At 38.0% G+C, this 26,537-nt stretch overlaps 1 protein-coding gene across 21 annotated transcripts in view; it reads left to right on the forward strand.

Annotated features, from left to right (window-relative positions):
- Positions 1 to 26,537, forward strand: part of LOC115216993 (SRSF protein kinase 2) — a 187,761-nt gene that overhangs the window by 156,351 nt on the left and 4,873 nt on the right. For 20 of the 21 annotated variants that reach the window (XM_029786494.2, XM_029786497.2, XM_029786495.2 and 17 more), the window contains 8 exons: positions 9,472 to 9,559; positions 12,780 to 12,867; positions 14,320 to 14,426; positions 16,084 to 16,246; positions 19,617 to 19,777; positions 21,224 to 21,455; positions 23,809 to 24,111; positions 26,150 to 26,241. In XM_029786494.2, the coding sequence (XP_029642354.1) occupies positions 9,472 to 9,559; positions 12,780 to 12,867; positions 14,320 to 14,426; positions 16,084 to 16,246; positions 19,617 to 19,777; positions 21,224 to 21,455; positions 23,809 to 24,111; positions 26,150 to 26,241 (1,234 nt within the window). The remainder of the gene's footprint in view (positions 1 to 9,471; positions 9,560 to 12,779; positions 12,868 to 14,319; positions 14,427 to 16,083; positions 16,247 to 19,616; positions 19,778 to 21,223; positions 21,456 to 23,808; positions 24,112 to 26,149; positions 26,242 to 26,537) is intronic. The other variant, XM_036507017.1, reaches the window with a different exon arrangement.

The following is a 26,537-nucleotide window of genomic DNA, read 5'->3' on the forward strand; positions in this document are numbered from 1 at the left end:
ATCATCACACAAACAGTGTCGTTTGCTACCAATCTTCCATGCAAACACGTTTGTTCCTGATAGAAATATCACTTGGCTTGAAAACGAAGCGTTTGTGACAGGAAGGGTATCTGGCTGTTGCAAACCTCCCACCACAAATTCCATCTGACTCATGCAAGCATGGAAATGCTGACATGAAATATGGTGAACATGATGGTTTGTCTCTGCTGCTGTTTCCTACTCTTATCAATTCACGATACTTTCCCACTGACAAAGCATCCTCCTCTAACATCACAAATCTACATCAGCACAGCTGTTTCTCTTCAATTATTCAGATTGAATAAATTATCATTTGTAATTACTTTTAGAATATTTGGTATTGTCTGGTCTTTCAACGTGTCATTATCATCATCATGTAGGATTTAATGTCTGCAATACTCTGAAGATACTTGATCAGGATGATGTAGGCCAATGGGGGTTCTCAACTGGGGTCTGTATGACCCTTACGGGGCCCACGTAAGATTTTGTTGCTAAAATTTTATATGCAATAAAATTGGTTACACATTTCCCAACCCATGCTAGCATGGAAAACGGACGTTAAACGATGATGATGATGTATGTGTGTGTGTATATATATATGCATATATACATGTGTGTGTGTGTGTGTGTGTGTGGTGTGTATATATATATACGCAGGAGTGGCTGTGTGGTAAGTAGCTTGCTAACCAACCACATGGTTCCAGGTTCAGTCCCACTGCGTGGCATCTTGGGCAAGTGTCTTCTGCTATAGCCCCGGGCCGACCAATGCCTTGTGAGTGGATTTGGTAGACGGAAACTGAAAGAAGCCTGTCGTATATATGTATGTGTGTGTGTTTGTGTATGTGTTTGTCCCCCTAGCATTGCTTGACAACCGATGCTGGTGTGTTTATGTCCCCGTGACTTAGCGGTTCGGCAAAAGAGACCGATAGAATAAGTACTGGGCTTACAAAGAATAAGTCCCGGGGTTTATTTGCTTGACTAAAGGCGGTGCTCCAGCATGGCTGCAGTCAAATGACTAAAACAAGTAAAAGAGTAAAAGAGAGTATATATATATATATGCATATGTGTATACATACACACACACATATATATATTATACTATTATTTGTGCTGTAGCTGGCTGACTTCTCCCAGTATTTCCTGACTTGGTTAAATTTTCCCAGTACTTAAAAGCGTAGCTGACTCCTCATTGTACTTTATGATTTAGTCCGTGTCTCACAGGGACTTCATCTTTTGGCCAACTTCTCAAACGCTATTGTGACTAACAAAAACTTCCACTCACTTATTTGTGTCATGTCCCTTGCAAGCCGAGCTAATTTGTACAAGTGCTGTCCTATATTCGTTTAGAGCCATAACAACGATGTCATATTAGCAGTATATGAAACGTGTTGCTATACGTACTGGCTCTGCGTCAGTGAAAGGTTTAATCAGTCTTGCCTCCTTATAGCTATTTCTCCACCTTTGGAAGAAGGAAAATTAAATTAACATATGTGTACAAAACCAATTTGTATACGTGTAAGACACGGTTGTGAATGAGAGCTGAAATTCGCTGTAAATATAGATTTTTTTTCACCCCCTTCTGTTTCTGTTATTATAATATTCACATATTTCCAAAACCATTTTTCTCGTTTTGTGTTTGAAGCCCTGTCCTCCAGGTAGCTAATTTAAACTGATAGCATTTCACCAAAACCTCTTATCGAGAAACAGGTGTAACACTAAATTAGGCTGTATTGATATTTTGAAGGACAGAGAGAGAGAGATATTCAGACTAATAACTTCGCTTATTAAGTCGCTAACGAGATTAACTCTGACAGAAACAATTCAGGAAAAATATGTTTGTGCTTATATTAACTGCATCGCATCACATTAGCTTCAGTGTGTTACTAATTTGAGTGGAATTGTTTTGAAACGGAAGCTTTATGACTATTTTGGTAATCAGTAGTCGTTAAGAAAACGGGACTGACCATACTTTGTTTCGGCACTAAGATCTTGGGAAAAGATTTGTTTTACAATTAATTACAGCCAGGTGGAAAAAAAGAAAAGAAAAAAAAAGAAAAGAAAAACATCAGATGTCTTTCTTCTTAATACGATATTGGACCAATTCTCTAGTAAGCCTTGGATTTTCTGGAGACATCATCATCACCATTGTTTAATGTCCGCTTTCCATGCTAGCATGGGTTGGACGATTTTGACTGAGGACTGGTGAACCAGATGGCTGCGCTAGGCTCCAGTCTTGATCTGGCAGAGTTTCTGCAGCTGGATGCCCTTCCTAATGCCAACAACTCCGAGAGTGTAGTGGGTGCTTTTTACGTGCCGCCAGTGCGGGGGCCAGTCAGTGCGGTACTGGCAACGACCTCGCTCGCATCTTATTACACATGCCACCAGCACAGGTGTCAGTAAGGCAATGCTGGTAACGATCACACTCGAATGGTGCCTTTTACGTGCCACCGGCATGGAAGGTAGTTAGCCGCTCTGGCAACGATCACACTCGGATGGTGCTCTTAGCACCCTACTAGCACGGGCATTCTAAATATATACTTAAAATCTGAACTAAACTATGGAAAACAAAGAACTGACTTTGTTTCACCCTTTATAGTATCCAGATGAATCTATCGACTGTTGTGCTTATTTATTCACATTGCTTTCAGTTAATCCTGCAACCTGTGCCGGTGACACAAGCACCATCCGAACATGGCAGATGCCAGTGCAGCCTGACTGGCGTCTGTGTCGGTGACACGTAAAAGCACCAACCGAATGTGGCCGTTTGCCAGCCTCCTCCGGCCCCTGTGCCAGTGGCACATAAAAAGCACCCACTACACTCACGGAGTGGTTGGCGTTAGGAAGGGCATCCAGGTGTAGAAACACTGCCAGATCAGACTGGAGCCTGGTGCAGCCTCCTGGCTTCCCAGACCCTGGTCAAACCGTCCAACCCATGCTAGCATGGAAAACGGATGTTAAACTATGATGATGATGATGCTTTATTTCTAGAACGACATTGTAGGATAGGTGGGGGAGGTCAGATCTGGTTAGTTTGAACACAAAATGGGTGGAATATTTGGGTTGGATAGAGATGGTTTAAATATTAAAGGGTTAATCTTTATGAAACCACTTTAAAAACGAAATCTTTTTTTAACACACTGCAAGCAACTTAGCCGTTTTTAAAAACAGGGTCTGTTTTTGCTCATACAGGGTATTTCGTATTGTACAGTATTCCCAGATTTCTGGAAGCCAAATAAGTGGTCTGTTACTGTATTTGCTTTGTATCAGTCAGTTTGTCATATGTTTATGAGTGTATGAGTGTATGTGGGGGTGGTGTGGGGTGTCCTATTCAATCCGTTAACACTTTTGTTAGCGTATTTCTATTGAAATCTTCACTGCTTTTGTGTTTCCATTTAATTTTCACAATAAAAGAATTCAGAGAGTTTTAGTGAAATAATGAATGCATCTATTTCTATCTTAAATTATTGTTTGAAGAACATAACTTATGAAATGGTTCTATTGTCAAATTATGACTGGAAGTTATAATATAAATACTAACATGTTAATATGTGGTGGGGAGGGTTGTATCGAAGGACTTAATAAGGTCTCAGCTAGGTTGGTACCAAAAGGGTTTAAGTTGGTTGGATGATATGAGGGTAATTTGGGTACTATTTTGAGCAGGCCAAACCACTGTGTAGAGGATCTCCTTGCTCAAAACTTCCTTATAATACATGAAAACTTATTGTTGAAATAAGTGTATGTGTGAGTGTGTGTGTGTGTGTCTATACATGCAAACACACATATAATATAAATTAGTAACAAAATGTACAGGTGTTAATTCATTACAGCCGTTTCAAGCGGCTCCTTTAATTCATTAAACACCTCAATTTAAGTACCTAATTCAACGGAATCATATATATATATATATGCAGGTGCAGGAGTGGCTGTGTGGTAAGTAGCTTGCCTATCAACCACATGGTTGTGGGTTCAGTCCCACTGCGTGGCATCTTGGGCGAGTGTCTTCTGCTATAGCCTCGGGCCGACCAATGCCTTGTGAGTGGATTTGGTAGATGGAAACTGAAGGAAGCCTGTCGTATATATGTATATATATATATATATATGTATGTATATGTGTATGTATATGTTTGTGTGTCTGTGTTTGTCCCTCTAGCATTGCTTGACAACCGATGCTGGTGTGTTTATGTCCCCGTGACTTAGCGGTTCGGCAAAAGAGACCGATAGAATAAGTACTAGGCTTACAAAGAATAAGTCCCGGGGTCGATTTGCTCGACTAAAGGCGGTGCTCCAGCATGGCCGCAGTCAAATGACTGAAACAAGTAAAAGAGTAAAAGAGATATATATTACACACATACACACACAAGAGGTGACCCTAAACAGGACACCTTACATGCTAAAAGGAACAGTCAAAGCCCAAACCATGGTTAAGAGTAATTTTCATAGGGGATGAAAAAATAAAAACATTTTCAATAGTTACCACTTGTACCTAGGTTTCGAACATCAATGAATAAATAAAATGATTTGTTATGCGTGTTCTGGGCTTTGACTGTTCCTTTTATCATGTAAGGTGTCCTGTTTAGTCACACTATATGTGTATAAATATACATTAATTTTATATGAAAAATATGTTGTCTATTGACTATTTTATGCATGCTAGTCACTGGTAAACAAATTTCTCTTATTTTCCTACCCTATATATATATATATATAATATATATATATATATATATATATATATATATATAAACAATGGGTGTATGGTTTCTGATGACAGAGTTTCAAGGTCAGCCTCCTTGCACAACATTGTAAATGGAAACTGAAAGAAGCTTGTCGTGTGTGTTCACATTTCTGTTTCTCCAAAAATCACTGAGCAGTGACATTGTTATCATTTACCCCTGTTAACAAGTTTCCAACTGGCTTGGCAAGAGATCCCTTACCTTAAAACCAAGTAAGGGTTTAGAGCAGAAAGGGCGCATCTGGCTGTAAAGCAATTCTTCAGCAATATATCTAACTCATGGAAAAATGCACATTAAAATAAATATTTCAATTTTGTTCCTTTTTGTTTTCTTTTTACTATGCCTTACTATCAGTGTCGCCTTACTGGCACTTGTGCCCGTGCTGGTAGGGTGCTAAGAGCACCATCCGAGCATGATCGTTGCCAGAGTGGCTAACTGGCTTCCTTGCTGGTGGCATGTAAAAAGGCACCATTCAAACGTGATCGTTACCAGCATCGCCTTACTGGCACCTGTGCCAGTGGCATGTGCAAAAAGATTTGAGCGAGGTCATTGCCAGTACCACCTGACTGGCCCTCGTGCCGGTGGCACGTAAAAAGCACCCACTACACTCTCGGAGTGGTTGGCGTTAGGAAGGGCATCCAGTCGTAAAAACTCTGCCAGATCAAGATTGAAGCCTGGTGCAGCTATCTGGTTTGCTAGCCCTCAGTCAAAATCGTCCAACCCATGCTAGCATGGAAAGCGGACGTTGAACGATGATGATGATGATTTATCGATTGGCCATTTCTTACTATATTTTATCGATTTATAGCATTGGCCATTTTCTAAAAAAAAAAAAAAAAATTGTAGAAAAAGTTTTGCCAATAGTATGTATAACTTCTGTAGTTCCATAGCTCTATACTTTCTGAAAATGTTACAATTTTTAAATCTTCCCAAAATCTTGCGTTGGCAACAAATTACCGCAGCTAAAATGAAAGTTGAAAAGAGTAATGGGTATTGATTTTCATTGAAATTTTCTTGTCACCTTTCCTGCACACTCGGCCAATGTGTTTCTGGTAACAAACCCATTTTGCATCTAAATTGGATAACTTTCAAATGCTTTTGAGACCATCTCCCTTCATCTTCTTCTAACCTTTTGATGAATGTAGGTGTGAAATTATATCTAGACATACTAGTTACATAGACTATAATTAACTGCCAGGGGGGAATAGCTTCCTCGTGGCTTTCCACCGCTGCATAAGTTTGTAACCTTCTTTGGCTGTACAACATGAACACAAGCATTGATAAAGTATCCCCTTTCCAACACACCAGTGACTTTCACCACCAGTTATACAATCCTCTCTTACTATTTCCTTTCTGCTGCCACTGTTACGTGAATGAATATATTCTGTAGCACAGTGTTGAAAATGTAGTAGCATTAGTCTTCTTTCAGTTATTAATATGCTCTTTGATCAATATATCCTATATACCAATTCCGAGAAGGCTAAAAGGAAATCTCTCTCTCTCTCTCTCTTCTTCCCACCAAACATTAAACCTGGAATTTCAGCGGAAAGAAAGGTGGTGAATGGAATGGAGAGAATGGCCTCTTGGAGGTCATCTCTGTCTTTTGGCCTTTATGGAGAGTTGGGGGTTGGTGCAACTCTTAGATTGCCAGACGTGATGCTTTGTGGTATTTTCCCCAGCTCTTTGTATTCTAGCATCAGCGCCTGCAGCAACACTGATGCCAAACTGTTTTAGCCTAAACTAGCAGCTTTTTCCCTGGATAAACAGGTTAAAATGGTGGTGGTATGGAGAAGGAAGATAAACACATATGCACAGACAACCACCAGTCTTCCTTGACAAAAAAAAACAAAAAAAAAACAAAGTCTTGCCCTTGGCTGCAGACACATGTTGATGCATGATCAGTCTTGACAAAGTAATCAAGTACTTTTGTTATTAATTATGCTTTGTATTCCCACAAATTATAATTACTAACTGGCTTAACGGTCATATTTATATTCTTATGATAATTAAAACCATTAATAATCATCTTCAGACTATAGGACTATAGTACACATACTCTTTATTCTTTGTTTGCATATTAACAAGGCTACCAATGGTTTTATGTAAAGTGGAGTCTCTGTACAGATATGAAGCCTGCCAAAATGGAGATGAGTACCCATGTTCTCATGTGACAGGCTTGATAATTGTTAAGATTCCTCTCTACATGAAACCATTGGTAGTTTTGTTTACCCACGACTAAAGAATATTTATTCACTAGTGCAGTGTTACGTACTCATTCTTACTGATTGATATTAGTGTTCGTGTGTGTGTGTGTATATACTAGACATAAGTTTCATAAACGACAAAATATAAATAACTACACTACCACACTTGAAACGTACCTGTTATAATTCTTTATCTCAATTTGAATGTACCTGAAGGTATTTAGAATGCCCAAACTTATTTCTGCAAATGTGCTAAGCACTGATGCTGATCATAGTTTAATCAATGAGTATAGGAGCGAGGTAAATGCAGCAAAAATAGTTGGAGGTCAGTGGGGCCCCGTTTAAGCAGCCCTTCAGAAATTGAACCTCCTTACAATACTCTCTGGGAGTTCATGGTATGAAGTTCATTGTCATTGCTCCAGTTTGGTCACCAATGCCATGTATTTAGTTTAAATCGACCCCAGAGCTTCTTCTTTGTAAGCCTAGTACTTATTCTATTGGTCTCTTTTGCCGAAATGCTAAGTTACGGGGACGTAAACACACCAGCATCGGTTGTCAAATAATGCTGGCGGGACAAACACAGACACAAACATATACACACACATACATATATGTGACGGGCTTCTTCCAGTTTCCGTCTACCAAATCCACTCACAAGGCTTTGGTCGGCCCGAGGCTATAGCAGAAGACACTTGCCCAAGGTGCCACACAGTGGGACTGAACCTGGGACCATGTGGTTGGTAAGCAAGCTACTTACCACACAGCCACTCCTGTGCCTATGTATTTTTGTATTCAAATTTTCATGTTTTTTTAAGAAATTTTGGTATTTAACATGGAAAGCCACATTCACTGAATCTATTGAATCTATTTTAAGTCCAGGAATTCAAATAATGGTGTTTTTTGCCCTAAGGCTTGTGCATTATTTGATTCACAAGTTCAGAGTTCCAGATACTTCTGTTTCTAATTATGTTCTGTACTCCCACAAATTACTTATAATTACCAACTGGCTTATCGGTCATATTTATATTCTTATGATAATTAAAACCAAACCATGACAAATAAGATTATAGTATATTCTTGGCTATGAATTAGGCAGGGATTTATTTAAAGATTGCCTTAGGTGCTTCGAAGGTAACCTAGTGACCTTGCCTTGGAAATGTGGCGTTTCTTCTTATTAACAATTATTGGTATTAATTAGAAACATGTCTATAGAAATTTGTTTATCGTTTGTTTCACTGAAAAAATTGCTTCATTATGAGAGACACAATGAAACTGAAAGTGTGTGATGTAAATAGGTCCCTTGACTAAATATAATATCGTGATTGTCTCGATGGCCCAAGTTGAAGAAGACCATATTTTCCAGCATGTAAGTTGACGTAATATGTAGTGTAAACATTCAAAAAATCATTGCTGTCTTTCCAAATCGTGTTACATTTCACACAGAATGTTTTGGTCCCCCAGAGTCATCTTGGTCTGCAAGTGGCTCCATCATTTATGGTTGTAAATTTCGGTAGAAAATACGGTTTTTACCAGCATCGCCTTACTGGCACCTGTGCCGATGGCATGTGTAAAAAGATTCGAGCGAGGTCGTTGCCAGTACCGCCTGACTGGCCCCTGTGCTGGTAGCAAGTAAAAAGCACCCACTACACTCTCGGAGTGGTTGGCGTTGTGAAGGGCATCCAGCTGTAGAAACTCTGCCAGATCAAGACTGGAGCCTGGTGCAGCCTCCTGGTCCGCCAACCCTCAAGTCAAATCGTCCAACCCATGCTAGCATGGAAAGCTGACGTTAAACAATGATGACTACAGAGTTCTTGGTGCTACTCTTCTATAAAAGTACCAATTCCAACCTGTTATGTAGACATTTCAGTTTCAAAGAACATCTTTAGTTAACATAATAATTATTGATTTCTACATCGGTTTCACTTAGTTTTGTCCATCTGCATAGCATCTTGCCTGAGATCTCCTTTGGTTCAATGATAGAAATTTCCTGTTTTAAAGAGATCAAAATGGAAAAGTCTTCCATTATAATTGCATGTTATATTCCAAACACTAGATTTAGGAACAAAGACAAGAATTTTGAGAAGAAGAAGGAGCTTAGTCGATTCTGTTGACCTTTGTACTCGAACCGTACTTTACTTTATGGAACCAAAGAGAACCAAGGTTTGAACTCCGAATATAAAGAGCCACAACAAATGCTACCAAGCCATTTTTCTGATACTCTAACAATTCCATCACCTTGCTGTCTTAATTACGACAGATATTTTACTAAATTCTTCATTTTAAAAGTTAATTGAAATAAAGGTTAGTATATTTCAAGAGTAACAGAATGACAGGTTTGGTGGGCGGTGGAATCTCCTATAGAGCTTCCTTCCCTATTTCCTCCTACGTTCTACCTGCATGACATTTGGTGCTGCCGTTTCAAAGGCGCTTACTTGAATATAATGTGTTTTTGTTTGTGTGGCTTCAACGTTTTTTTTCTTCTTTTATTTATTGTAGTTTTTATTTTATTTTTGCAGAGCGAAAAGATTTGTTGCCTTGAAGGTTGTTAAAAGTGCTCAGCATTACACTGAAACTGCACTTGATGAAATCAAATTACTAAAGTGTGTAAGTATTCTGTATTTGATTGCTAAAAAGTGTTACAAAACTTTCAACTGGTGATTGGTAGGACATCATCATCGTTTAACGTCATGCTGGCGTGGGTTTGACGGGTTTGACTGAGGTCTGGGAAGCCAGGAGGCTGCACCAGGCTCCAATCTGATCTGGCAATGTTTCTACAGCTGGATGCCCTTCCTAACACCAACCACTCTGAGAGTGTAGTAGATGCTTTTTACATGCCCCTGGCACAGGAACCAATCAGGCGGGTCTGGCATCGATCACGTTTGGATAATGCTTTTTATGTGTCAATCATGGGGTACTGGCATTGGCCATGTTTTACATTCCACTGGCACATGAGTCAGCCAGGCGATCCTGGCATTGGCCATGTGTGGATAGTGGTTTTTACATGGCACCGGCATGAAGGCCAGTCAGGGAGTACTGGCATCGGTCACGTTTGGATGGTGCTTTTTACATGCCACCAGCACAAGAGCCAGTCAGGGGTTCCTGGCATCGGCTACATTCAATTGGTGCTTTTTATGTGCCACCTGCATGAGAGCCAGTCAGGCAGTCCTGGCCAGTTGGTTAAATTCTGTGAGGGCTGTATTGTGCAATAATGTTCTAGTATTTGGTTTACAGAAAAGGAAAACTAATCAATCTTTTAAAGAAATGAAATGCAAGTTCCTGGCTTTGGGTAAAAGAAAATACAGAAGGATCAGTTAATTAGGATTTTATCCAACATATTCCCCTCTCAGATTCACATGCTTATTGCAACAGTCCTTCAGTTTCTGTAAGCCCTGCAAAAGAACTGGGAAGGTTGGGCCCCCAACCAGGCTTTTCGTGATATCCTTAAATCTGGTAACTTTTCAGCACTATATATAAATCCTTTTATTCTTTTACCTGTTTCAGTCATTTGACTGCGGCCATGCTGGAGCACTGCATTTAGTCGAACAAATCGACCCTAGGGCTTATTCTTTCTAAGCCTAGTACTTATTCTGTCGATCTCTTTTGTCGAACCATTAAGTTACGAGAATGTAAACACACCAGCATCGGTTGTCAAATGATGTTGGTGAGACAAACACAGACACACAAACATATATATACATACACACAATGGGCTGCTTTCAGTTTCCATCTACCAAATCCACTCACAAGGCTTTTAGTCAGCCTGAGGCTATAGTAGAAGATATTATTTCCCAAGTCCCTGCCTGGGATTGATCTCAGAATCCGAGAGTTAGTAGCCCGCTCTCTTATCTACGCTATATGCAGCAAAAAATGAAACCAGCAAAATAAAGAATACTTTAGGAATGAGAACAGAGTACCCCATTAGTGAAATAAAGGGTTGGGTTCAAAATTCCACCAGAACACCTGATGAAGGCTGGAGGGTACATCAGCCGAAACATTATGGAAACAACAAACGAGGTGAGAACACCTGTCTGTCCATTGTAAGTAATGTACATAATTCCTCGTCTCAGAAACATAGAACAGTATGTAATCACTTCTCTCTCTCTCTCAATCTTGAACTGTGTAAATCTTTATATATAAAAGTAAGGTTGTGTGCTGTCTGTCTCCTACGATTTAGATTCCTAACTACTTCCACATTTTGCGGTGCAGTGTAACCAAAAGCGGGTATCTTATAGTCGTGATTCATATTGAGCCTTTCTGGGTATTAGCGCGCGTCTACAATGAGTCTACGATTTAAAAAAAAATTTACCATCAATTTTCCCCATTTTTAATGCATTTTTGGCATATATAAGGGAAGTAACTCTCTAAAAATTTATTATTTAAAAGCTACAGTAACACCCCCCCCCCCTTTGTGGTTAGCCATATTGAGATGGCTATTATACTTAACATCTCTAAAAATGCTTATATAGTTATTTCCCTTACAAACCCGAGCAATGCCGGGCGATACTGCTAGTAAGTTATAAATTTTCTTCATCCATTCAGTGACACACTGGAATGTGGTTATGTAAAAAAGAAATTTTTCTCCTTGTTTTTCTTTGTCCTGAATGAAACTCTGAAAAGAATCTTTCTGGGATAGCCTTAATGTTAACCTTCTGCCACGAAACAGGTTGCCATGTCTATATTTAAAAGCTTGTGGTTACAGCATTTGTGTGTTTTAGGAACAGGTTTTATTTAAAACACCCACACACTGTACCATCTTGGCAATCTCTGTACTCCTTGGTATTCTTCAAATCATGTGAGTTTAAAATTATATTTACTGAAACACGTTTTAGGACAAAGTCTTGCCAATCACGTTTGGCTTCTTCTATTTCATTTTGTCCTAATTGAATGTGAGATGTCATTTAAGGTTAATTCTTCCTCTTCTTCTTCTTCATTTCATTTGTTTACTTTAAGTTGTTGTTGTTGTAATAGTTTGTCTACTCTGATCAAACTAGTATTTATCTTATCTTTTTACTTGTTTATCTCTTTATTTCCCAGAAGGGGCTAAACATAGGGGGGACAAACAGGACAGACAAAGGGATTAAATTGATTGCATCGATCCAGTGCATAACTGGTACTTATTTAATCAACTCCGAAAGAATGAAAGGCAAAGTCGACCTCAGCAGAATTTGAACTCAGAATATAAAGGCAGACGAAATACTGCCAAGCATTTCGCCCGGCGTGCTAACGTTTCTGCCAGCTCACTGCCCTCTTTTACTTGTTGCAGCCATTACTGGGGCGCCCCTTTGAAGGGTTTTAATCGAAGCAGATCAACCCCAGTTTTTTTGTTTTTTTAAAGTTATTCTATCATATTCTTTCCCCAAACCACTAAATTATGAGGGGATAAGCAAACCAACAATGATTGTCAAGCCATGGTGGTGACACGCACATGCACATGTGTGTACTTGTATCTACATCCATATGACAGGCTTCCACACGGATTGCATCTACCAAGTCCACTCAAAAGACATTGCTTAGCCTGGGGCCATAGTAAAAGACACTTGCCCAGATTGCTGCACAGTGGGACTGAACCTGAAACCACTTGGTTTACAAAGTGAGCTTTTTAATCACACAACTATTGGTTTAGTCTGGAGGGGGAGGGTCAATGTCTATGGATTCTGCCCAGTACTGGAATATCCCAGAGTATGGGATATTTTGTGAACTAAACCCCCATATATATATATATGTGTGTTTGTGTTTGTAAAATAACGTATGTTATAGTTGAATTTGTATTCTTTGTTAAAGTTTGCTTGACTTAAACCATTTTCTTCTTCTTCTTCTCTTTCAGGTCCGAGACAGTGATCAGAATGATAGCAATAGAGAGAAAGCTGTGCAATTATTAGATGATTTTAAAATAACTGGTGTGAATGGAGTACGTATCCTTTTTGTCAGAGTTTTACTGCCTGTTGAACTCTTCAAGGAACCAGTTGTTCTCCAGCTTCAAATATTCCATCTTTCATCTTTTCTTTCATGAAGAATTTTTTTAGTCAAATGAATCGACTCCAGTACTATTTCTTTTGTTTGCTACTTATTTTATTAGTCTCGTTTGCACACCACTAAGTTACAGAGTTAGAAATATAACCAACACTGATGGTGGACACTATGTCTGTCTGTCTGTGTAGCCAACCAAATAAACGTACGCACACACACTTACAATGGGTTTCCACATTCTGTCTACCAAATTTGCTCACAAGTTATGGTACAGTCCAGGAGAAGATTCTTGCCCAAGGCTACTGTGAAGTGGGACTGAACTTAAGAGTATATGGTTGTAAAGCGAGCTTCTTTGCCACACAACCAAACTTGTGCCTATTTAGTCAAATAAATTAAAAGGTGAGTTGATGACTATTTAAAAGGTTGCAAGACGCAATGAAAATCTTAGAAAAATAAAGAAGTAAATGAGTGGAAACTTTACCCAGTGAGTGTTACATTATAAGGCACTAAAAGAAAATGACTCTCCCCAGACAACAAAATACGCTTCAACATACGAATTCACATAAAGAATCTTGCAAATCAAATACAAAAGTGAAATAAATTAACAGGAGTTTTACGTAAAATTATTACCAAATATTTTAATTTTAAAATAAGATCATTGGATTTTAATGAAGAAACTAAAGGCTGCTTTGGTCAGGTTGTCTCAAGAGTCCAGGGAGAACTGATTGCGGCCAGGCTGGAGCAACGCCTTTAGTCAGACAAATCAACTCCTGGACTTATTCTTTGTAAGCCTTTTACTTATTCTATTGGTCTCTTTTTTCCAAACCACTAAGCTACAGGGACGTAAACCCCAATATTGGTTCTCAAGTGATGGTGGGGAGGACAAATACACATGCTACATACATAAATATAAATATCTATACTCTCTTTTACTCGTTTCAGTCATTTTGACTGCGCCCATGCTGGAGCACCGCCTTTAGTCGAGCAACTCGACCCCGGGACTTATTCTTTGTAAGCCCAGTATTATTCTATCAGTCTCTTTTGCCGAACCGCTAAGTGACGGGGACGTAAACACACCAGCATCGGTTGTCAAGCAATTCTAGGGGGACAAACACAACACACACACACACATACATATATATGACAGGCTTCTTTCAGTTTCCATTTCCAAATCCACTCACAAGGCTTTGGTTGGTCTGAGGCTATAGTAGAAGACACTTGCCCAAGGTGCCGCACAGTGGGACTGAACCTGGAACCATGTGGTTGGGAAGCAATCTTCTTACTACACGGCCACTCCTGCACCTATTTGTTTGTGTAAATTCAGTTATTGTTTTTTTTTGTTTTGTTTTTTTTTTTGTGAGAAAAGCAAAAGACGTTTTTCTTAACCGTGTCTTCAGATGTATGCATGGTTTTTGAAGTTTTAGGTAACCATTTGCTTAAACTAATAATTCGATCCAACTATCGAGGGATTCCAATTGAGAATGTGAAAAATATTATAAGACAAGTGAGTAAATCTTCTTTTTGCTTTTTTTTATCCAACATAATTTAGTAATGTAGATCTGAAGAGTAATGTAGATCTGAAGTAATGTAGACACTGAAGAGCTTGGGTCACTTAAAAGTGGTTCTTTTTTTTTTTTTTCCCCGATTACCTCTGATGTGTTATTTGTTAGTTTTTCTCTAATTTTGAATTGACAGTAAAATAAAATCGTCAAACTGAAAACATTATTATATATGTTCAGGAAGGAATTCCAACCATGTTTTGTGGTTTGCTGTCTCAACAGCTACACAACACGATCTGTGTCCTTATATTTTCAAACAAGGGAATCTAAGGAATCTAGCGCCCCCCACTCAGCTCAAAGCAATATCTGTGTTGTATAACCAGATCATGTCATATACATATCTTTACTACCCAAAAGGGGCTAAACAAAGAGGGGACAAACAAGGACAGACAAAGGGATTAAGTCGATTACATCGACCCCAGTGTGTAACTGGTACTTATTTAATTGACCCCGAGAGGATGAAAGGCAAAGTCGACCTCGGCAAACGACAGACAAAATACCTCTAAGCATTTCGCCCGGTGTGCTAATGTTTCTGCCAGAGATCATGTCATATAGCCAGCTGGAGACGATGTCTCCAGGGGCTAAATTACAGCAACATTAGTCCTAAACCAGGACTGCCATGTTATGTTGGCAAACAGTCCTTACTACAAAGTACTGTTGCTGAATATCTCACGTTTATGAGATTTAAAAATAGTAATTTTCTAATTTCTCTAGTTACTTTTCAGTTTATGCTGTAGGATTTACATTGTTATCATCATCATGTCGTCCAACCCATGCCAGCCTGGAAAATGGACGTTAAATGATGATGATATATATATATATATATATGACAGTCAGTTGTAGCATTTATTTCATTGATCTCTTAATGTGGAGATTGGCGCAAGGGGAGATAAGTCTGTCGATTATAACTGCTGCTAAACATTTGTATTTACATAAAACTGTTTTTATTCTTCTCATGCTGAAAGAAGCATATACTTACTTATTTTCCTGTTACTCTCTCTCTTTCTCTTAATTAGTGTTGGTACTATGCTTTGTACCATGTATTGAGTGAAGGCTTTGGGATCTGGTCATTTGCAGTCATCTCTATCACTGTCAATCTACCTTTGTCTTTTCAATGGAATTAATTAGGGCTCAGTACATCATCATCTGTGCCGACCCTTTCTAACTTGATAATGAATTGTCTTGATATTATTGTAATTATAAGGGTTTTAAATTTTGGCAGAATGCCAGTAATTTTAAGGGATTGGGGTTAGTTGCGTGATTCTATAGTTTCCATGTTTTCAAAATATCTAAGGATTGAAATTAAACAAGGTTTCATGTTATATGTTTGAGAGAATTAAATTAATCTGATTAATTATCGTTAGTCATATTCAAGTAAACCTTTGCAAAAAACACCCAATTCTATAAATGTTTCCCCCAACACTGCATGGCAAGTGAGCTTGCTATTAATTTTCATAAAATAAATTTGCAGAACTATAATATATTCTAAACTATTTTATTTACCAAAAAAGACCATCTTTAATGCTTCTGGTTTATCTTGGGTTTAGATTGTTTTTGTTTTGGTTAATAATGGCTCTTTTTTTTTGTCTTTTATTTTTGTAGGTTCTTCAGGGACTTGATTATCTTCATAGAAAATGTGAGATCATTCATACTGATATCAAGCCAGAAAATATATTGATGTGTGTTGATGAGGCATATGTTCGGAAATTAGCCGCTGAGGCGTTGGAGTGGCAACGCCTGGGGATCAAGCTTCCTGGTTCAGCAGGTAAGAATTGAGCAGCTGTCTTGTGCTTGGTTGCAAGAACAGATGAAGTGGTGGTGGTTGTGGTGAGATGGGACGATGAAACTGATGTTTATAGGAATATAAATGAAAAATATTGCCTTGACTGGCTTCTGTGCTGGTGGCACGTAAAAAGCACCAACCAATCGTGGCCGTTGCCAGCCTCCCCTGGCACGTAAAAAGCATCCCCTACACTCATGGAGTGGTTGGCATTAGGAAGGGCATCCAGCTGCAGAAACTCTGCCAGATCAGATTGGAGCCAGATGCAGCCTTCTGGCTTCCCAGACCCCAGTCAAACCGTCCAACCCATGCTAGCATGGAAAACGGACGTTAAACAATGATGATGATCAAAGAACACACACACAGACAAGGGATTAAAATTTCCTAATTCTCTTGGATTATCTTGCAATGGGTGGCTTCATTTGTTTCAGAAAATGATGCTTTAGACAAGTAGAAATGCTGTTGACAGTTAATATAGGGCAATGCCCCTAGCTATAGAGAATAATCTGTATTGGGGTTGTATAAAAATTGGTAAGACCTGTTAACATAGCAAAACAGATAGAAGAAATGGAAAATGTTTTTTCTAGTCCATTGTTTGTAACCATTCCAAGCAAACTGGGTGAATATGGAATGTATTTGTTTGGGGCCTCCTTCAGATGTTATGTGTTTTTAATGCTTATTGGTCTTTACTGACAAGAGAAGACAGCAGTGTGTGTGTGTTTGTCTGTTTGGATTATATAAACAAAGAATTGGCTGACCTAGAGCAATAATAGCAGTCACTTACTGAAAGCTGTACATGAACTCTAAACCGTCTGGTTGCGAAACGAATTTCACATAGCTGTACCTGCTTTCTCTACCAAAACACACACACACACCAAAACACATGCTCACATCTGAACTACACTTCTTGCATCCTCCACATTATCTCACTCTTCCTCTCTCTCCCTCTTTTCCTCTCCCGTCTGGCTTTGAATCCAAGCTATTAAGAATTCTCACATTGGACATTTCAATAATGGAACCATTCTGCTTTCCAGAAGGAAACACCTCCTGGAAGCCATTTACCACTGTCAACAATTAGGAAATCTCATTTCGGATATGACTGCTGTCTGCTTTAAAAGTTCATTCCATTATTTTGGAGAACTTCCATGAAGCTGCTTATTGCATTTGCAGGATCTTTGATGTAATGCACATTGACACATTCTTAAATAACTTTTCTCTCTCTCACCCAAACCCAAACTAATCTGTTAATATTGATTTTATTGGCATTTGAGTTGCTCATTTATGTATTTATTTGTGATTGCTGTTATTAATTCATTTGAGTCATTTTTTTTTAAAGAAGGCTGTATTTTTTGCCTGGTATCAATATTTCTTTACTTGTTTAGATTTTTTAAGAATTAAGGAAATCAGTATTGATCCGAATAGTAATTTGATATAAAATTTTATTCCTTGCACATGCCTGGAGTCTCTTGTTGAGTTTTGCTTACACTTAGTAGCAACAGTTCCCAGTTATTCTTAAGCAACTGGATTGAGGATCTTGATATTAATGAACAAAATTAAGCAACAGAAATCATTTGCAATTAATATTGATCTCCGTTTGAGCCAAGACATCAGCATGTCAACGCTGGGTTAGGTTTGAGAGTAGTTCTAGCATTATGCAATCTTATTGATGATAGGTGATGGCATCAGATGCAAATTATTTAAAATTATTGATTATTGATTACCTTAATAAATATTCATTGCTTTTTAATTTTCTCTCTCTCGAAAAAAAAGAGTTGTTGTTTTTGTGTATTCCACCATTGATTTGGGAAGTCTTTTAGATGAATTAACTCTTTAGCATTTAAACTGGTTGTATCTGGATCAGAATATTCTACCTGTTTTCTGTTCAAGCCAGTCATATTTGGCCTCTCACACCCACCCTACAATGTGATTCTAAAAACAATCACATTGTTGAAATGCTGAAGATACAGGCGCAGGAGTGGCTGTGTGGTAAGTAGCTTGCTTACCAACCACATGGTTCTGGGTTCAGTCCCATTACATGGCACCTTTGGCAAGTGTCTTCTATTATAGCCTCAAGCCGACCAAAGCCTTTTGAGTGGATTTGGTAGACGGAAACTGAAAGAAGCCCATCATATATATATATATATATATATAATGAAATCAAATGGAAATTGTAGTTGTGACCCCCTTGCTGGTAACACATAAAAAGCCGAACATGGCTGATGCCAGCTCCTGTTAAGCGTTGTGTGATAGGAATTGGATTCAGCCATAAAAATCAAACCAAGTAACACCTGAAATTAGTGTTTCCTAACACGAAAGGATTTGGATGATGGTGACCGGTACAACCCATGCCAGCATGGAAAGCAGATGATGATGAGCATGTTGTGTGTGCTGGTGTAAATTTGCATTGTAAATTAGAAGTGGCATAAAAAGTGCTGGTTATTTAAAGGGTGTGTCTTGAGGAGGTGATGGGTCTCTGATATTGCTTTCAGTTTTAGAATTAGTGTAATTTAACTTAGTTTTTTTTTTCCATTCTGTGACTATTTTAAGCTGTTGTAGTGAAGGGTGTGTGTGTGACCCTGGGTGGGACATTGGTGAGGTTCAAAGTGTGACACAGATTGCTTTGTGATAATGTTTCCTGTGGCTGTTTTTTGGCCCCCATGCTGGTGGCATGTAAAAAGCACCCACTACACTCTCAGAATTAGGAAGGGCATCCAGCTGTAGAAACTCTGCCAGATCAAGATTGGAGCCTGGTGCAGCCATCTGGTTCGCCAGCCCTCAGTCAAACCGTCCAACCCATGCTAGCATGGAAAGCAGGTGTTAAACGATGATGATGATGTTTCTGGATGTGGTTTGTTGACTGTTGTGCCTTGGTGTGTGGCTTGTGCAAAAGATAGCTGTGTTCTGTCTTCTTAAGCATTGTTTTGGTGTGTCACGACACCAACAAGGGAGGAAGCCAGTCTGTGAATGAATTTACAAACCTGCTACAAATTGGCTGTGAAAACCCTCACCCTTCTCTCTACATTGGCACTCAGCTTTCTCTCTGAAATGTTAGGCTTATCTATTACCTCCGCCTTAGCGAAGGCAAAGCTATTGTTTTGCAGTCGTGTTCGTTTGTCCATGGACAAGATATCTCAAGAACTGCCGGGGCTTTAGTTGAAGACACTTTCTCAAGATGCCATGCTGTAGGACTGAACCAGAATCCATGTGGTTGGGAGTCAAACTTGTTAACTACGCAGCCATGCCTACACCTTAGTTCCAATCATGTTATTTTGGACTCTTACCAAGAATTACATTCCTCATACACTTCATTTCTTTAAAAATTCCTTTTTTTTTTCTTTTCTCTCTATAATTCCAGTAAGTACTGCTCCCAAGGAGAGGATTGATGCTGTAAAAATGACCAAAAATAAGAAGAAAAAATTAAAAAAGAAACTGAAACGCCAACAGGAACTGATGAACCTCCAACTGCAACAAATGGAAGAAACCTGTGCAGAATCAGAAATCGGTGCTACCAATGAAGTGAGTTGGACATCTCTCGTGAAATTCTGTCATGTGTGACATTCTTTGTTGTCAGTGTTCATTACTCTCTCTCTCTCAATACTTTTACATTTTTATCTTGATATAAAACATCATCTCTGACATCTGCAACTGTCCATAATGTGGCATCCTCTGGACACAAATTAGAGATCTATTAAGTATTTAAAATGATGATAATAACGAAATTATTGTGTATAATGCTCAGGTGCCCTACTCATCATCAAAGGTGCACATGCAGTAGATAGAGTTATGTACAAAAGCCAGGAAAGTGAACAGTGCAGGAGTCATGATATACATGTGTGCATGCGTATGGAGGGCGGAAATCAGGTGTTGTGTTGACGAATTTCAGGTGTTAGCTCACATGTGCACACAGTTTCACACTCAAGTGCTCCACTGATTTTACAATGTCCTTAATTCCAAACACATGCTGGTTTAATCTGCATTACTGGATTAAAAGTTGTAGGTTTTACAGGAGTTGTGGGTGGGGTTGAAATGTTTCAGAGAGTGTGTCTGTAAAAAGCCATTTGATGAAGGTGGGGGCACTGAGTACTAAAAGATGTGGACCTTTTATTAATTGTTACTTAAAAACTTGATTGAGATATTATGAAGCTTGGTTAATTTTGTAGCCAGTAATTCAGTTCTACCTGCTGTGTATCAGATTTCATGGGACACAATGAGTTTTTTACTCGTTGGTATGTCCAAAGAGTAGCAATTAACCCTTTAACATTCGGATTTCTCTGTCAAATGTTACGTTTATTATTAATGTGGTGCTGGTGCCACAGGAAGGCACTCGGTCTAGTTTATGAGGTGGTTGATGTTAGGAAGGGCATCCAACCGTAAAAGCCATGCCAAGACAGGCATTGAAGCATGATGCTGTCTTCTGCCTAGCCAGCCCCTGTCAAACTCTCCAACCCATGCCAGGATGGAAGGCGGATGTGAAATAATAATAATAATGATGCTTTTTTTTTTTTTTTTTGTGCAGGTGGTACGTAAAAAGCACCCACTACACTTGCGGAGTGGTTGGGGTTAGGGAGGGCATCCAGCTGTAGAAACTCTGCCAGATCAAACTGGAGCCTGGTGCAGCCCCTGGCTTCCCAGACCCCGGTCAAACCATCCAACCCGTGTTAGCACGGAAAACGGACATTAAATGATGATGATGATGATGGTATCCATTGTTTTGAATTAATCATGCATCATCTCATAGCTCCAAGATTTCTATGATGTGATTTGTTTTTAGAATGGCATTGTTGGGTACGTGTGAGAGGTCAGATATTGCCAGTTTGAATATAAAGCAGAATATTTAGGCTGAATATGGCTGGTTTAAATGCTTAAAGGGATTAGATTAGAGTCTGTATTAGGAATGATATTGCTGAATTAAGTTGTGGTTGTGTTTGGATTGATAGAAAAAAAATGTTTGTTTATTTTCAGCCAAGAGAAACGAGCAACTCCTTAGACGAGAGACCAAACATGGTTCCTTTGTCCCAGAATAGCATTGATGCCGGAGATGATGATGATGATGAAGATGATGATGATATATCATCTGCTACCGTGACATCACCAGAAGAACAGCAGAAGTCTTTGCCATCTCCACAGCCCAATTCACAAGACAATATTAATTCACCAACATCTCCAACAACTTCGAAAACATCTGAGAAAACAAGTAATTTGCCCCACTTTGTTTTCATCTCTTCGTTTGGGGACCTGGCTCCTTTGCCCCCTTCTTTTCTTTATCATAATACTCTTACGATACATTGCTTTTATTTCAATTAAATTCTGAAAATAATGAAGCATTTGGTAAAATGACTGTCGTTATCTAAGCCTAATTAACCTGGAATTTTGATGGAAGGTTTTTACTTTAGTTCGTTTTAAAGCAGGAAGTTTGTATCACAGAATCGGGTCCGTCTCAGGTGGGTTGATGACAAGGACAGTTTAGTCTTGGCAGAATTCAGTTGCCCCTTTCTTAACATCTTATTCTATTTCTGGTCGCTTCATTCTTCATCTTGTCAGGAATTCTGCAAGTTCAATCTGTATCTTCATTTCCTCCAATCAATAGAATTCAGAACAAATTCTTTTCTTCCCTTCACCTTATCTTTCTTTCAAACTTCTTTTTATTTCCAAATTTTACTGTCCTTTGAATGGTTTTCTTTTTGGGTGGGGTGGGGGTTGTTCAGCATTTATTTATTAGTCTTCAATTTTTTCGTTCATTTTTGTTTTGTTGTTGTTGATGTTGTTGTTATTTGAACGATTTTGTAGTCTTTGAAGTTCATTTTTAATTTATGAAATTTATTTTTTGTTATTGACATAAGCTATTTGTTGTTAGAGGTCCCGGATTATAGTCTTTGTTCCGTCAGCTTCTGCTGCTGTTGGTGGTGGTGGTCGTGGTGGGAATTGTGATAAACCAGTCTTTTCCACTTCCTTTTATCTTACTGCCACAAAACATTATCTTTACTTTGTCACCCACATTCCAAAAACAAAGCTATTTTGTGCGTGTCTCCCAAATTTTCAAGTTTAATCTTCTTCCTCTGTCGCCACAAGTTGGATATATTCACACGTCTCAATACGTAGACACACAGACATGTACACATCTGGGAAGTTTTTCTTTATTTACCCTGTATATTGATTGTGAACAGCTGTTATAAATTAAACTAAGAAATTTCTTGCTTATCTTTATGACAAAAGTTTTGATCTTAGCGCTTGGTTTTATTTTAAAATTAAGGTGTTAGAAAGTTTCTTTTATAATTTCTCTCAGGTCTCATCTCAGCTGTATTCTACAATATTCGTTCGATTCTTTTTGAAAACCGTTTCTTAGGTATTTCCTATTTTATATACGCATTTTCATTTCAGTTTTATTGATACTGTTTTTTTTAATTTGATACTAAATTATTTTATTTTCTTATACATATTTATTTTATCCTGGTGTTTCTAGTTTGTGTTCATTGTCACTTCTCCCCCCCCCCAATTTTAACACTGACTTTTTTTTATTTATTTTCTGTCTGTTACCAAACATTTTCATGTTGTGAAGTTATTTTACTGCATTACTAAAAAAAAAAAAAAAGAAAAGAAAAATGGCCCCTCTCTTAAGAAAGAAAAAAAAATGACAGACAAAATGATTTCTCTTAGATGGCAGTGGTAGTGGTGCTGAAATCCAATTTCTCAGGAACTCATAAAAAATGTTCCAAATATTTTCCCCATAAATTCAATCCGTCTTTCATTTTATTCTATTGTTTTAATTTTTCTTTTTGTTGAAGTTAAAAGCATCATTTCCCCCCTGGCATCTCTTCTCTCCTCACAGCTGCTCCGTTTTAATGTTTCCACAGATATTCAGTTTTATATTTTAAATGATATTTCATCACCATTTACTGCTGTCTTCTGAGACTGTCAATGTTGATCACTGCTATTTCATCATAACTTGCATTTAGTAATTACGGAGATGTACTTGCATAGCAAGTGACCTGATCTGAGATCGTGTACTGGAACGAAAACAATTTCAGCGTGGAAGGTGTTTGTAAGCCATTTAAGAAACACACAAAAACCGTTAGATTCACTTCAACATTTAAATTTAATTTGTCAAAATATTTTCGTCACTTTTTGTCAGTGAACAGGTCGCGGCCTCAAAGTGACGAAAATATTTTGACAAATTAAATTTAAATGTTGAAGTGAATCGAACGGTTTTTGTGTGTTTCTTAAATGGCTTATAAACACCTTGTTTGCATTTAGTAATTTTTGCTGATATTACAGAAACAAATGTTTTCACAAAAAAAAAAAGAAAGAAAGAAAAAAAATCTCTAAAAAAATGTTCTGAGCATCTTTATTGATGCTGCTTGTGCCATTTGCATAGTTTTTGTACAGCATCTGTGAAACCCCTGCAAAAATATATTTCTGAAGGTCTGCCCCCGAGTAAGTACTCACTGTGAAAAAGAACACGGCAGATATATTGTGTGCTGAGTTGGAGAGAGGCAGGCCAAATGCATCTTGCTTCATCCCTTCATTCCCATTTTCTTGCATCATTTCAGATACAAATTTGAATGATTATACTCAAGAAAGCAGGGTCACAGACTCAACCAATGCTGACAGTTCTCCTAGTTGCGATCTTCCAAATAAAAACATAAATAATCGGAACATCACCAAACAACTTGCTCAACCGATCTGTAACGGACAGTACGAATCTCAAAAGACTAAGGACTGTAATAAAAACTCTTCTGAAACTGAGAATCTCAATTTAGCACTAAATGAGAAAATGGAACAGAACTCGTCAGAGGGAAACCGTGTACAAACAATGAATCTAGGGTCTGCTGGTTCTGAGAGGAAGTCGCGCGGTGAGTTTGGTTGAGTTTTCCATTTTGAAATTCCCTGCATGGCTCTCTTGTTATGGACTTCCCAAAGAAGTTCAGTGGGTCGGGGGTAGGTGGCATCTTTATATCTCAACAAAAGACCACCTCTTGAATGCAGTCTTTTGAGTTTTATTGTTTTGTTTGACCCCCCACCCCTAAGTGTCATCATAAGCCGAACCTTGACCCTTTTTTTTTTAACCTTTTTGATGTGCTTTTTCTTGTACTATTTGTGTCTACTTCCATGAAACCATGTTCTGTGGAGTGCTGTTCTGACTTCAGTCCCATGCATACAAATCTATCTACTATATATATATATATATATATATATATGTTCTGTATACATGTGTATGAGTTACGTTAGCAGTCAATACAGTTTTGTCATTTCAAGCATTTGTTCTCAGTTTTAGCTTTCTTGTCTCTAGTCTCCATCCTGCTCTTCTTTCTGACTTAGGTCTGTGTCCCTGATGACTGCTCTTGATTGATATTCTTCTTTGTATCAGATTGTGCATATAACAACAGTATAAACTTATATTTATATGTATATACATGTGTGTGTGTGTTTGCACTCAGGCACACGCACAAATTGAAATGATGCACTTTTGTTAACGTAACGGATAACTAAATCAATGATGTTCTGCTTAAACTCTTTATGTGTGTTCTTTTGATTTAATTTCGTTTTAGTAACATAATCTTAGGAACTGTGTGTCTTTTGTGTTCTTCTTTTCCTTGTCTCTTGTCAGAAATAATTTGGTTGCAGTAGGATCGCTTAAATTCCCTGCATACATTCGCAGGATAAATTCATTGTGAGAAAGGGTCAGTGTAGTATAAAAAAAGGAAGAGAGAAAAAATAAAATGTATAACAAAATTGTTTGTGTCTTGTTGATAGAAACCATGGTTTAACCTGTAGGTGTGCTTCTTTTAATGTCTGTCCCCTTAACTAAGCTATTCCGTCGACTTATTTGTTTTGTAGTTGAGTCTTTTGTCTGCATGGAATTTCATTTTATGTGAAGTGATTTTGGGGTAGAGTTGTGGCTGTGTGGTTAAGAGTTTTGCTTCCCAACCGTATGGTTCCTAGTTCAGTCTCACTGCATGACATCTTGGGAAAGTGTTTGGCCAACCAAACACTTGAAGCCTTCTGAGTAGATTTGCTAGACAGAAACTTGTGTGTTTGGATATATGTTTAATTATAATAAAAACAATTTTTGGTTAATCTGATGGCTTACTCCACACTTTTGTAGAGGACAAATTTCTTATTCTTCAACAAAATAATATTGGTAGTGAATTCAAAGTTTTGGTCAGCTTAACCACTTACACAAATAAAGATGTATATCCAGATATCTGCATTACCTCTGGGTATCCTTGTTGCTTATTTTGATTATAATCACCTTATTTTAAATTATATGGATAATACCATACTAAATTCTGGTGCCTCAACTTAAGTACCATATTCATCTGAATCTAAATTTTTACTGAACTTATATATATATATATATATATATATATATATATATATATATTATATATATATATATATAAATATGTATGTCTTTATTTGTGTGAGTAGATTTGTATTTCACCTATCTTTGTGTGTATGTTTGCTGATTGTAAAGAAAGGTCTAGCTGTTCAGATGGTGTCTTTTGCTTGCAGCCTGCTGTGAAAGCATGTCCTTGTCTCTTTAGCATGTGGCACGATCTCTGTAAACAAAAGGCTCGTTTATAAGGTGTCGTTTATTCTCAATTTTCTGTAGAACCATGTCCAGATTGTGCTGTTCAGTAGACCGAGAGATTTTCATCAGGAACAGGGTCCTGCTGTAGAAAACTTTGCCTTAGCATTTACCCTCATCTGATCCCATACAAGTACGGAAAAATAGGCATTAAAATGATGAAAAAATTTAAACATTTCTTGAGTAATTCAACTCTTTTGGAAACGTAAATCCCTGACATTTTCTGATAAACACAAGAACACAAATGAAATTGGTTTTCCCTTTTGTTTTATGTATGTTTTTCCCTTTCTTTCCATCAGATGAAAATGTATCGCGGAGAAAAGACCCTGTGCACGAAGTATGTGAAGACCTTAAAGTAAAAATTGCCGACTTAGGAAATGCATGTTGGGTTGTAAGTATCTCAACCCTTTTGTTTTGGTAACCCTTGTTGAAGAACAGTCCTTGATTTTTTTTTTTTTTTAATTCTAATTAACTTTTCAACAATAATGAAGAATTTTGTAGAATAACTCTTGTCATTATTAAAGATGTTTAGAAAAAAATAATTTAACATGGAAATTTTGATGGACGGTTTTCAGCTGACTTCAAAACCTTTCTATCTTGGAACCAAGGGTGACAGTCTATGCCATCCAACATTGAAAAAGGGTTAATGAGTTTAACCCTTTAGTATTTAAACCGGCCATATCCGGC

Source organism: Octopus sinensis, linkage group LG11, assembly GCF_006345805.1.
Source record: "Octopus sinensis linkage group LG11, ASM634580v1, whole genome shotgun sequence".
Lineage (NCBI taxonomy): Eukaryota > Metazoa > Mollusca > Cephalopoda > Octopoda > Octopodidae > Octopus > Octopus sinensis.